Source organism: Typopeltis vanoorti, chromosome 1 (genome assembly GCF_054136105.1).
Source record: "Typopeltis vanoorti isolate ZY-2024b chromosome 1, IOZ_Tvanoo_1.0, whole genome shotgun sequence".
Classification (NCBI taxonomy): domain Eukaryota; kingdom Metazoa; phylum Arthropoda; class Arachnida; order Uropygi; family Thelyphonidae; genus Typopeltis; species Typopeltis vanoorti.
In genome coordinates, this window is record NC_143549.1 from 4,796,753 (window position 1) to 4,811,225 (window position 14,473).

The 14,473-nt window shown below is 34.7% G+C and overlaps 1 protein-coding gene across 3 annotated transcripts in view; it reads left to right on the forward strand.

Annotated features, from left to right (window-relative positions):
- The window catches only part of LOC150109758 (uncharacterized), a 252,828-nt gene that overhangs the window by 194,447 nt on the left and 43,908 nt on the right, over positions 1-14,473 (forward strand). For all 3 annotated transcript variants that reach the window (XM_090396562.1, XM_090396572.1, XM_090396581.1), the window contains exon 6: positions 1,351-1,483. In XM_090396562.1, the coding sequence (XP_090252688.1) occupies positions 1,351-1,483 (133 nt within the window). The remainder of the gene's footprint in view (positions 1-1,350; positions 1,484-14,473) is intronic.

Consider the following 14,473-nt stretch of genomic DNA (forward strand, 5'->3'; position numbering starts at 1 on the left):
AAAGAGAATGTCCTTACAACAAACAACAGATATCACAGTATGCTTAACAATTGTGAATTACAATAAAGAACATTAAAATTATTACATTTATGTGATATCCGATAAGTACAATAAATCTCAAATACTTTACATTTTTTTAACATAATATCAGTTGCTTATCAAGCATACCAAAAGTGCTGATTATATATGGTTACAAAGCAAACTAATAAAATTTTAATGTACAAGAGAAAGTTTGAATCCCACAGCAGGATTCGAACCTGCAGCCTTTTGGGTGGAAAGTGGATACACTAATCACTTGGCCAACCAGGCCATCATCCATGACTATCCATAACTTTAAGTTATGGAAATATCCATAACTATAGAATAACACGTATGCCACAGTAAATAAATTATTATATAAGTAAAAAAAGTTATTTACTGTGACATATGTGTTATTCTATAGTTCTAAATATGAAAGACTGTTCCTTGAATCTGCCCCAGCCTTAAAAAATTCAAAACTACCCATTTCAGCATGCTAGGGGATACTATTTAGGACTTCAAGTGAACTTTTGGTTACTGTGTGTCGAACCTCACTTATCTAGTATAGTGCCGGAATGTGCATATCATAATGTACCTGTGTTTCATAGTGATGGAAATTTGACTTTGCCAAAATATTGGAAATAATGATTAAATTTATTGTAATTGATATTAGTCTATATCATGATTTCCATAAAAATATAATTATGAATAGCCAACATATAATCTGCACCACCAGATGAAGGATGATTTTATTATTATCCTAAGTTCCCATGGAGTCAGAGACACATCTAGGAGGTACCATTGTCATACACACAGCTCATCATACCTTGCCTTAAACGAATTCAAATTCTCTGCACACATCACAATCTCAGGCAAGACATTAGAATCATTCACAATTCTGCAATCAAAAAACCTGCTTCTCACTATCTCCCACCATTTGTTGAAAAATCTCTTGCTAATAATGTTGCCATCTATGATTGAGGCCAAGAACTTTTCAGACCACTCTCATAGTGAACTACATCTGTGCAAAATGTATTTTACTGCACTGCAATACTTTTGTGTGAAAATTCGCATATTGTATTTGTATTCATATAATTGAATTCAAAGATTTAATCATAAAAATTTCTAGAAATAATTGTTTCTGGTAAATACAATTATATGGTTCCATTTATTATTTAATTTAATTAATTAATTAATTTTTTTTCAATAGAATATATTTATACTAATTATTGCAAAACCAGACATTATTTTATTTTCTTTTTTCAATGCAATATATATTTATGCTAAGTATTGAAACACCAGGCTCACATCAGTTGAACTTTGTTGATTTAGGTAGACTGTTGGAGTATGGGAGTGTTGCTGTATACATTGGTTTATGGAGCAATGCCTTTTGATGGAAGCAATTTCAAACGTCTAGTCAAGCAGATATCTGAAGGAGATTACTATGAACCTAAGAAGAAATCAGGTATTTCACATTCAGTAACATTAGGTGTGCTTAATCTGACAATACTTTTAAGTACCAGTATTGCATTGTATATAATATAAATAATAGCAAGGTTGATGCACTACCAAAGCTGGTAGTGCATCAACAATGTGGTTATATATATATGGATCATTAGGAGAGGCGACCATTTCCTTTCAAATGACAAAGTGTCATCAGATCTAAAGAAGGTGAGTATAACTTAAAATCTGATGAAATCAGTATGTTATTTTAGAGTAATATATCCAGTTTTCTGTTCATATTAATCTTTTTTATAATATCAGAATATTGTTTCAAGATTCATTTTATATAAATTATGGAACTTACAATCATCTTAAGAATAATTTCTATAGTTTGTTCAGTATCCAGGTAGATAGCTAACAGGGTACACCACAAAAAAGATGAGGATTGGACATTAGGTCAAAAGTCCCATTCTCCTCATTCCTTAAGAGGCTACATGGAGGCCTCCTCTCAATTATACAGCTTTGACCCTTAAGTATCATCATCATAATGCTAATTATGGGTATAGACCATATTGGTCTGTTCCGGTCTCATTATCCATCCAATATCCTTTTTTGAGGTCTACCCTGCCTTCTCTTTCCAATTGGCTTATATTTTAGTATTTGTTTAGGATGTCAGGTGTTGGCCATTCAGTTTACATGGTCAATCCGTTTTTTATAATTATTTAGTTTTTCTTCTATTGATTTTGTTTTTACTTCTTTTAAAATGTCTTTATTCCTTTTTTGATCTAATAATGTGTATTTTGCAGTTCTTCTCATAAATCTCATTTCGCTTGTTTTTATTCTTTGTTTATCTTGTTTATTTATTGCCCAAATTTCACTGCCATATAATAATGTGGGCTCTGCTAAAGTATTGTATATTTTCAAGCGTGTTTCTTTTTCTACTATATTTGGGTGTTCTATTTATCAGGCCTATAATCTGTAAAAATTTTGAAGTTTTTAATTTTATGTCTTTTTCTCCTTCATATGATATTTCACATCCAAGATAATGGAAAGTATTTATCTGTTCCATTATTTTTACATAAATGGGGGCTGTTAGATCACCCTTATTGAGAGTGTGCTCCCGTGGCTCAGATGATTAATCATATTGTGTACAACTGCCCAAGGCATCAATTTCATGGTGGTGGCCTACAGGACATCCACAAGGTGACGGATGAGGCCTTGAATTGGCTTTTCAGCCTGGACCTTGACCTGTAGTTGGTACAATGGTTATGGAGGAAACAGAAGATCATGGTCCCATCTCACCACGAAGACGTTATTCTAGTAGTCACTCTCATAGTCCTCGTCATAGTATCAGCAGAACTCCTCATGTTAGAAGATGATGATACAGTGTGAAAACTTGATCCATTAGAGGACCTCCTCTAATGGATCAAGTTTTCTCACACAAGATACAACTGCTCTCTACTTAAACCTCGGATACAGCCACTTTTATGTTGTGAAGTGTTGTGAGAACATGCAGTCTTGTCATACTTGGTGCAGCAGGACGATAATTGTCCCTGGGCTTAATTATGACAAGTTACTTTTGCTTTATATTAAAAAAAAAAAAAACGAAAGACTTAGTAAGCAGGTTGTCCCTTTTATGTAATGAACTTTTATATGTTGAGATGTTCATCATTTGTTTCTGGAAATTGTGATTGTATTTTTCACTTACCAGTTTCATGTAGCCATAAGAATAAATAAATAACTATTTTGCTTCTAACTGGAGTTTCTCCACAAAATGCCATTGTTTTAGTTTTATCTATGGAAATTTTCATTCCAAACTGTTCCACTATAATGTTTAAATTATATATTGCTCTTTGTAAATTGTCTTCCTTATCTGATATTATTACCTGATCATCTGCAAATAATAGTGTACTTATTTTGTTATCTCGGAAATTTCTATACCTTGATTGTTTAAGGTGTTCCACTGTATTAATATTTCATTAATGTAAATATTGAAAAGTGATGGAGACAGAGGGCATCCCTGTCTTACTCCTTGGTTTATAGATTGTTTTTCAGACAACTTTTCATTTATTTTTATTTTTATTTCATTATCTTTATATATATATTCAATATTGCATGTAGTAAAATATTAGGTATATTTATTTTTTGTAATATATCACACAGTATATATCTTTTTACTTTATTAAATGCTTTTTCATAATCTATCAAAAGATGAGTTTCCATTTAAATTCTCTTCTTTTTTCTATAATTAGTTTTAAACAGAAAGCTGCATCCATTCTAGAGCATCCTTTTTTAAATGCATTTTGACCTTCTAATAATATTTTTTCACTGTATATTTTTAGTTTTTCATTAAGTATTCTGCTATACATTTTGTAGCATGTATTCAATAAACTAATACCTCTGTAGTTAGCAGGTTTTGTTTTATCCCCTTATTTAAATATAGGTATCACTATGCTTATATTCCATTCTATTGGCATTTGTCCATTTGTGTATATTTTATTTAAAATTTTAGTAATCTTTGATGAAATTTTTTTCCAGCAAGTTTATACAGTTCGGAGTTTATTCCATCTTCTCCTGCTGATTTGCCATTTTTTATTTTATTTAGGTTGTTCTTTAATTCTTTCATTGTTATCATATCATTTAAGGTATTTTGTAAGTTTCTGGTGTAATTATTTTTGATGCCAGTATTATCCATCCAAAGATCTCTAAAGTAATCCAAGAATTCTTTTACATCTATTCACAATTTATATTTGCAGTTTCTTTTATATATGCATTCATGTATTTTAGTATTTTGTATACACTGGGTCTTATTTTGTATATGTCATTTTATAGATATATAAATTTTCCCCAGCTTTCTCTGTGTCTCTTTCTGGTTTCTCTTTTGGCTATTGCTTGTCTTTTTTTATATTCAATTTCATCTTCTTGTTTTTTTGTTACTTTATGGAATGTGAGGACCCAACTGGGATTTCGATGTAAAATCTAATCTTCATTTATATGTGGTGCACTCCCATTAGAAGGTAGTCACTAAGTACTTTTGGTCAGGAAATCAGGATGAACTCTGAAAAGTCAGGTACAGGAACAAACACAACATCCAAAGAACTGAAAAAAACATCAACATAAGACGTATCAATGGAAAGAAAATTGATCTTGCAGAAGAAGTAGAAAAGTACCACATGGACATAATTAGCATTACTGAAACAAAGAAGACTAAAACTGGTGTGATCCTACTAAACAATAAGTATAGAATGTTATATTTGAGCAGTAATGATCAAGCAGAGGAAGGAGTAGCGATAAGATTCATCACCAAACATGAAAATAAACTTCTTGATCAGAAGGCAGCTTCAAAATTTGAAGTTTTGTGGATAAACTAAAAATTGGGAAATAGACAATAAAACTTATTTGTGTCTACAGTCCCACAGAACATTTGTTAAGGAAGAAATGGAGGAATGTTTTGAGACATTAGAGTAGGCAGCTGACATAAAGAAAATGGAAAAGTGGTCCTTGTTGTAGATCTAAATATCAGAAGAGGAAATGAATCCCTCCAGGCATATAGAAACATTTTGGGAAAACTTTAAGAAAAGAGAAAGGCTTATAATAATTGGTACCTGTTGTATTTCTGATCAGGATACAGACTGTTCATTACTAACACCATGTTCCAGTATGAATATGTGCACAAGTTCATATGGAGAGACAACATAATAAAATAAGAAGAGCCTCATTGACTGTATTATTGTTGAGTGATATCTTCATGCTGGTTTTCAGGATACAATATGGTACAGACAGTTTGAAACTGAAATTGATCATCATTTAGATTTATGAATAAAACTCAATATCATAATGAAAAGGACAATATGTAAGAATGTTTTAAAATGAATTTCAGTTTAGCATCTTTTATAGGCAAGCTGCAGACTCAACTAAACAAACATTATTCCAAAAAGTGTGTGGGGAGGAATGAAAGTTTCAAAACACGAACTAAACTCTGAAGAAAACACTTGTTGATTCATCTAACAAGGCAAATGGTGAAGTTATCTGAATGGGTAGAAAAATAAGAACCATGTGGTGGACACAAAAAGTTAAAGCAGTCCTGGAAAATAAAAAAATTGTATGAAAAGTTCCTAGCAAATAAGTCAGCAGATGCCCTAAAAGAATATAGATAATGAATACAGAAATGTAAAAGAGCCAAGCTATATGTAAAAGTAGCTAAACAAAAGTCATTGGAAGGCCTACATAAAAATATATAAGATTAATATCAGGAAGGTGGCAAAATATTCTTGGAGACTATTGAAAAAAACTTACAAATGGAGGAAAAAATGCTATAAAAGGAATCAATGATGATAAAGGTGAATTGAAAACTGGACATTACTATATATTCTAGATGTCTAGAGTAATAACTTTGGAAGACTGTTTAACAAACCAACCAGTGACAGAACAATGATAGAATATATTCAAGAGAAATTCAAACAAAGTGTGTGCGTATGCGTGCGAGCGAGCAAATAGTTGAGGTAGGAAAAAAACTGTCAAAAGTCTGAAATGTGGAAACACAGCCAGAGAGAGTAGATGACATTCAACGAGGAATGCTGAAATATAGAAGAATCAAAGTTTTGCACTGGTTACAGTGCATAATTCACAACTTGGTCAGAAGGGTGAATTTGAGATGATTAGAGTAACTCATAATTTCTATCTATAAAAAGGGAAATAAAGCTGAATGTGAGAATTACGTAAGATTTATGCAAGCATACTTGAAAGGAGACCGCAAAATATTGTAGAAGAGAAATTTGTTGAAGACTAAGCAGGGTTCAGGCAATATGGAGGTTGCTCGAAGGGAATATAACAAGGATCTGTACTTGAGTTTTATAGATCTGGAAAAGGCAGATGACAAGGTACCAAGAGAAAAGCTGTTTAAAATTCTTTAATTGTAATGTGCAATACATCATCTATATTTACATTTTAAGTCAGCAGTTAGAGTTGAAGAAAATACAGGAATATGATTTGATGCAAAATCAGGTAAAACAAACCTCTACTCTTATTCATTGTGTATATGGATTGCATCATGAAAGATGGTGGCATTAAATCTGATATCAGAATTGGAGATATCAAACTTAACTGTTTGTTTTATGCAGATGATGTACTCCTAAAGTGCAACTCTTCAGGATTCTTTAATTAAATTGAATAATAGATATAACAAATTTGAGATGAAAAATCAGCTATAAAAAAGATCAAAACTATGAAAAAGGGAAGGAACCTATATAATAAGTACAATATTTCAGCTATTTAGGCCTAGTTTTTAGTGAAGACAACAAACTAAATATGGAAATATACAACAGAATAAGCAATGGTATGGTAAGAACCTAGTTGAATAAATGTATATGATATATACAGGCAGCTGAGCTTGGCAAGTGCAAGAAGAATGATTGTTATGGGATATTTTAACTACAGCAGTATAAGCTGGGAAGAGGGAAAATGCAAGCAGTAAGAAGGGGATAGAATTTCTGGAATTCTTGAGAGACAAATGTCTTCAGCAGCATGTGATGGAGGGAACAAGAGATTCAAGAGTTTTGGATTTGGTCATAGCAACAGAAGAGCTGATAATAAGTGAGATGATCTCTCTCTCCCACCAGTTGGAGAGAGTGACCATATGGTTTTGACTTGGAAGATGAACAGACATGCAGGTGTATCAAAGAAAAGGGAACATATGTGGAATTATAAGGTGGGTGATTACAGTAGTTTTAGGTATCAACTAGGGGCAGTTCCATGGAGGGCAGAATTGGAAGGCCAGGATATCATTAGTGCTTGGGAAATTGTGAATGAATATTTGTTAGCAGCAATAATAGGCTGTATTCCACAGGTGAAGAAGCAGACACAATTTGGTGTAAAGTGGATGACAAATGATATCAAACAGGCACTGCAATTGAAAAAGAGATTATGGAAGATATACAAGGAGAGGGGTGGAGGACAGATACACGAAGAATATAAGACGCAGACCAGGAGAGTGACCAGAATAGTGAGGAAGGCAAAACTGAAAAATGAGAAAAGATTGGCACTAAGATCCAAAGAAAATTCTAGGGAATTTTTTAGCTATGTGGCCAGTAAGCAGAGAACCAATTGTGGAAGAATGACACTGTGGGATAAAAATGGGAATAGAGTGACTGATGCAGAGGACATAGTGGAGTTGTTCAATGAGCACTTTATTGGAGTATTTCATCCTGGAGGAGGTTTTAATACTAGAGGATTGGGAAGGTTCAGGGTTTAGAGGTGCAAGAGGAGAGTGTGTTCCAAATACTGAGTACTCTGGATACCAGTAAAGCTGTTGGACTGGATAGTATTTCATCACGGGTTTTGAGAGAATGTGCTGAAGAACTGACAGCTCTGTTGACCTGGCTTTTCAATAAAAGTCTGGCTGCAGGAAAGGTACCCAGGGAATGGAACGAAGGTAAGATAGTGCCATTGCATAAGGGTGACAGCAGACTGGAAGTGTCTAATTATAGGCCTGTTTGTGTGTCATCAGTAGTTGTTAAGGTCTTGAAGAAATTAATGAGGGACTATATACAGAGTTGGGTAGATGAGTGTAATGTTATCTGTGAGAATCAACATGGATTTGTTAAGGAGCACTCTTGCTTTAGTAATATGATTACTAAAGCAAGAGTGACTTGTTTTAGTAATCATATTACTAAAGCAACTCACTTTTATAATAAAGTGACAAGAGCAGTTGATGAGGGTAAGGCATATACTACCATTTTTTTGGATTTTGCAAAGGCATTTGACAGGGTGCCACATGATAAGCTAATAATTAAGTTGCAGCACATGGGTTTAAATGTTGGGTTAGTCAAATGGATTCAGGATTGGCTGACTGATAGGTATCAGAGAGTTGTGTATGGTGGAGCAATATCAAGGAAGCAGAAGGTTACAAGTGGTGTTCCACAGGGCTTAGTACTGGGACCTGTATTGTTCATCCTTTATATCAATGATATTGTCAATGGATTGAAGGGGACATCCAGTTTGTTGTGTCGCCTTTTTCTTATTACAACTATTTTCAACCCTTGTGCTATATCTCCATTATACACTCAATCGGGTAACACATGGTACCTCTGAGGGACAATGGAATTTCCTCGAGATCGAGGCAGTATCAGAGTGTCTGAGATTTACCTCTCGTAAAACGCCAAGAAATTTATTTGTTTCACTGCGCTACCTAGCGCTATTAGATTATTAATATTAACAACCAAGAGGTAATCTCAGGACAGTACTTAATGATACCTATCAACTCTGCAGACGTGGCCAAAATTTACCCTTTTCTAATATCCCGCATAGGTTCGTAATATTTTATAAGAGGTGCATCGGATTCCAGAAATCACAGAAAGTCTTTGTTAGAATCAAAAGCAAGGTTTATTATATATCAGAAGTTGATACACTTTATAACATTAGTTTAAATCCCATCTTGAGGGAGTTCCAGACAAAGTATAACATATTCATACACTACTATTATACTTATAACATATTTTGCAGTAGCTTCCTAAAGTAAGAATTATATTAACACTCTCTAATGCATTATTCATGTATTATTATCATAGTTATTCTAAAACTCCGTAGCTCTGTCAGACTACATAAGATAACATTGTATCTTTCACAATCTCTTTATAATTTATCAATTCTTTACTCTAAACATATCCTTAACTTCATTCAATATAATAACGAACTATAACACATCGACAGACAGTAAGATTAAATTCAATAGCCTTCTAAAGTGATAGCAATACAATCTTATCCTATATCATCTATGTTCCTTTTCCATTAACATATTAACATGGCACAAGTCTTTCATTCATATTCAGTGAAACATAAATATAGTCTACTTATCTTCCTTTATGGTCCTTTATTGCATGTCTGTGAACCAAGGACTATATGGTCCTTGGTTCACAGGAAACTGGCCTTCTGTGGACAGCCGGACTTGCTTTTTTTGCGGAGAATATGGCCGCCGAGATCCGCAACTGCTTTAATCAGTATCCTCCGGTACGGAGGCACTGCCACCACGAGAGACGAACACACAGGAGATCCAGGAACAAAAAGGCCTTTCTTCAGGGTCGCGTGACCCTTATTTTTCCCTCTTTTCTTCTCGGCGTTTCTCGCCCTTTTCGATGTCCAGCCAACTCTCACGTGCTATTACGTCATGACGTCCATCCTCTCCCACGCTATCGCACGTACGCTGGCATCACGTTGTTTGCTTGGAGCAAGCCGCTCCCTCGCGTACAGCTCCATGACCTTTGGACTTCACTCCCCCCAACTGTTGAATTTGTGCTTACATTCCATAATTCTTTTATACATGTTATTTTGTAAAGCTCTGGTAATGTTTTACACTTTCAATATTAATTTAGCCACATTCGTGAATGGCACAAAATACATACTTATTCACCCTTTCATAACAGAACATGCTTGATATATATATACATATTACTTATTCTACACTTAGAGGCAATTTGCTGTATTTATCTGCCTTTTTTGTTTGGAAAAGCATGTTAGATTGTGATAAGATAGGAGTTTATTAAATTCCACTCTATCACAATCCAACAAGTTGTTTGAGGATGATGTGAAGCTGTGAAGAATAGTGCAGATGTGGCAGCCCTGCAAGAGGATTTGAATAAACTAGACAGATGGGCAAATGAATGGGGGTGTCGGTTAAGTGCAGCAAAATGTAAAGTCTTGAGGTTTGGGATCCATCGATGGGAGGAGCTGTACATCGATGGGAGGTAGGGGATACAAGAGGTCTGGGGGTGATGATTGACAGAAAACTGAAAATAAGTTTACCTTGGGAATAATGTATATTAGGGTTATTAGGGTTACCAAGTAATTTTATAAACTTGGTTATTTTACTCCTAATCCCAAGTAAGCAAACAGTTAAGTTTGCACCTGAACGTAGTTCAAGTCTAAAGGTGGTGCAGCATTAGGGCAACTCACTGTAAAGGTGGGTAAAGCTCTGATCACTATTCTTAGTATTTCCCATAATGTAAAGCACATCTCACTAAGAGATGTATACTGCAATGTTTACTAAGAGATATTTACCCACCTTTACAATGAGTTGACCTGGTGTTGCATCACCTTTAGACTTGAACTATGTTCAGGCGCAAACTTAACTGTTTGCTTACTTGGGATTAGGAGTAAAATAACCAATTTTATAAAATTACTTGATAACCCTAAGAAAACTGAAATTCAGGGAGCATATTGCAAAGGTGGTGAGGATAACTCAGAGGATTGCTGCAATACTGAGAAGGATGCTGACCTGCAGAGATAAAAGAGTTATCATTCTGTTGTATAAGATCCTGATCAGACCACACTTAGACTATTGTTCTCAGATTTGGTCCCCAGAATTTGAAGGGGATAAATTGACTGTGGAAAGGGTACAGAGGTGGTTAACAAAGATGGTTTCAGGACTGTACAATATGAGTTATGAGGATCGACTGAGGGAGTGTGGACTGCAGAGTTTGATGGATAGAAGAAGGAGAGGTGATATGATCAAGACTTTTAAACTGTTGAGAGGCAGTTACAGGGTAGACATTGGAGAGTTCTTTCACTTGGTGGAACGGCAGAAAGGAACGATGACAAGAGGCCGTCCCTGGAAGTTACGAAAGGCTATGCGCAAGAGGGTGAGGAGTGGTTTCTTTGTGTGAAGGGTGGTTGAACCTTGGAATGCATTGCCTGAGAGAGTGATTGGAGTGGGAACAGTCAATGGGTTCAAGGAGGGTATGATAAGCTTTGTGTTTCCTAAAAACTACCTCCCACAATGAGTCTTTTGACTACGTGGAGGCCTGGATAATAATAATAAAAATAATAATAATAATAATAATATATGAGAGAAATCAGCTAAAACACTAAACTATTACTGCATTGCTCATACCAGTTTTAATTGGATCTGAGATTCAAGATAGATATAAAACACTTGATCAAAGATTAGGGAAGTAAGTAAACAGATGGCATCAGTGGCAGAATGATGTTAAAAAAATGAAAATATAGGAAAGAACTTAACATCGTTAGCACTGAAGAATGTATGAGATGGGCTAATCTAAGATGGCATAGCCACATATACAGAATGGGAAAGGAAAAGTTAGCAAAACAGATGTTTATTGCCAAGATGGCAAGAAAAAGACCCAGACCAAGATCTAGGTGGATTGATTCAGTTAGAAGTGCCTTAGAAGACTGAAATGTTAGATATGAATATTGTAGTGCTGATATTGTAATTGTAATATTGTAATAGTGTAAACTGAAAAAAAATTCTTGATAGGGGATTAGTAATAATGTAATCTTAATCTTGTAATGCTCTTATACTTAGTTGCCTGTACACACCTTGAATGTTAAGAAATTGATGATTAACAGTATCTGACATTCTCCTGATTTTCAGAAAACTATGTTATATATAGTCTGTAGTGTCCATTTCTGATCAACTCTTTTATATCCAGCCCAACTCCCCAATCCATGTGTTAAAATTGGCTTGAACACTGTCTTGTATTCTGTTTTAACTGAATTCTTTCTTGGTCCCTATATATTTATTCAGCTGTCTTCCTTACTATATCAGCTGTACTTATTCTATAAACACAGATTTGGTCACCTGGTTTTCAAAAAGGATGAAGAGATGTTGGAGAGATGATTGCTCAAAATATTTTCTGATCTCTGGAATATTGAATATGAAAAAAGGTTGAGATGATGCAGTTTGCAGAGTCTAGTGGATAGGAGGAAGAAGGGTGATATGATATAGAATTACAAGTTCTGTAATTCTGAGGGATTTTAAAGAGCTGAGGGATTTTAGTATCTTCATATATCAGATGATCTCATCCTTCTTGCAAGAATCCCAAATGAACTACAAAAGTTGATCAACAAGCTAAACGAAACAAGATCCCCTCTGTTATTCATTATCTATATGGATCACATTATGAAGGAAAGTGGTGTTAAACATGATATCAAAATTGGAGATGTTAATCTCAGCTCTGTTTTATGTAGACGATGTTATACTTCTAAATAAATCCAGTAGAAGTCTGCAGGAGTTTCTGACTAAATTGAATAACCATTATCATAAATATGGTATAACAAGGTATATAGGCATGATTTTTGGTGATTATGGCAAATTAAATATGGAAATAGATAACAGAATGAACAAAGCTGGTATGGTAGGAAGTCAAGTGAGTAAATTTATATGGAATAAGACAGAAATTAGTTAAAACACTAAATTATCTGTATACAAGACAATGTTCAAACCAATTTTAACTTATGGGTCTGAGAGCTAGGTTAGAAGAAAAACACTTGACCAAAGACTGGAGACCACAGATATGAGAGTCCTGAGAAAGATTAGAGGTGTGAACAGATGGCATCAGTGGCAATATCATATGAAAAATGAGGATATTAGGAAAGAACTTAATAATAGCATCCAGGAATGTATTAGCAGAGTTAATCTCAGTGATATGGTCACTTAAACAGAATGAGAAAGGAAAGATTAGCAAAACAAGTGTTTTCTGTCAGGTTAGCAGGAAAAAGATCCAGAGGAAGACCAAGATATAGGTGGATTGATATAGTAAAAAGTGCGTTAGAAGATAGAAATATAAGATCTGATAATGTTGGAATCTTGACAGGTAACAGATTGATTTGGAGGAAAATTGTAGATAGGAAGTTAGTAAGGATGTAAGTTTTTCATGTAGTATTAGCATATCCTGTATACACCCCTTGAGGATACATATCAGGAAGTTGATGATAATGATGATGATATAGGAAATTTCCTGAAAGGAAATATTCAGTTATTTGCTGATGATATGAAATTAGGTAGAATAATAGTTAAACATGGCAATGTGGAGTACGATTTAAATAGGTTGTCATTATGGGCAAAATTGGGTGTCAGTTTAATGTCAAGAAATTGAGAACTTTGCATTTTGGGGTAAATAGATTACAAGCCATGTATCTTATTGATGGCACTGTACTCCAGGAAATAGATGAAGCTTGAGATTTAGGGGTGGTGGTGGTAAACAGACAGTTACAGTTTAGAAGACATGTTGCTAATGTAACCCATAAGGTTACTTGAGTATTGAAGAAAACATTAACAAGTAGAGATAACGAGGATGTTATTCCTCTTTAAAAGGCCTTGATTCCCAGATCTGGATAACTGTACTCAATCTGGTTTCCTGGGTTTTTTGGGGATGAGGAAGCTGTGGAGAGGATTCAGAGGCGAGTTACCAATATATCGACTGGCCTGTGGAATGTTCTCTATGAGGTTAGATCGAAGGTGTGTGTGTGTGTGTGTGTGTGGATTGCAGAAATTGGTTGAAAGGAGAAAAAGAAGGGATATGATAGAAACATTTAAGTTGCTTAAATGATTTTATAGGATAGATGCAGGGGAAATGTTTCAGCACCTGGCTAGAGAAACCAGAACAAGGAGTCACCCCCTGGAAGTTGAATAAAGGTGTTGTTAGTAGGAGTGTGAGGACTAGATTTTTTGCTTGGAGAGTTGTGAATGAGTGGAATGGGTTGTCAGAGTGTGTTGTGAGTGCTTTGTCTATTAATGGGTTCAAGGAGAGGTATGGTTGATTGTATGAATAGACTGGATCTCCTGCAGTGAGTCTTCAGACTCTATAGAGGTACCCATATGATGATAGTAATAATATCTCCATTTAAGTGGCTAGTGCTATGGAAATGAGTGTTTGCTGACAGAAAGAGAGAGATATTGATATCTGATTTTTTTCTGTTGATGATCATGATCAAGTAGAGGAAAGCAAGCATTAAGTGGCAGTGAACTTGACATTAGGTCCTTGTGACTGGAAATATAGAAAATCTGAAGGATGGTGCTGACTGTCAGTTGTATCTCAAGTGATGATAGGATGCTTGGACAGGGAGGTAGAGATACTGAGAAATAATTTGGAAGATATGAGAACTGAATTGACTTGCGTAAAGGGAGAAATTAGAAAAATGAAAGGCTAACTGATGTGAGTTGAATAAGAAATGTGCAAGAAAGTTACAGGAATGAGAGATGGAAAGAAAATGGATAAAC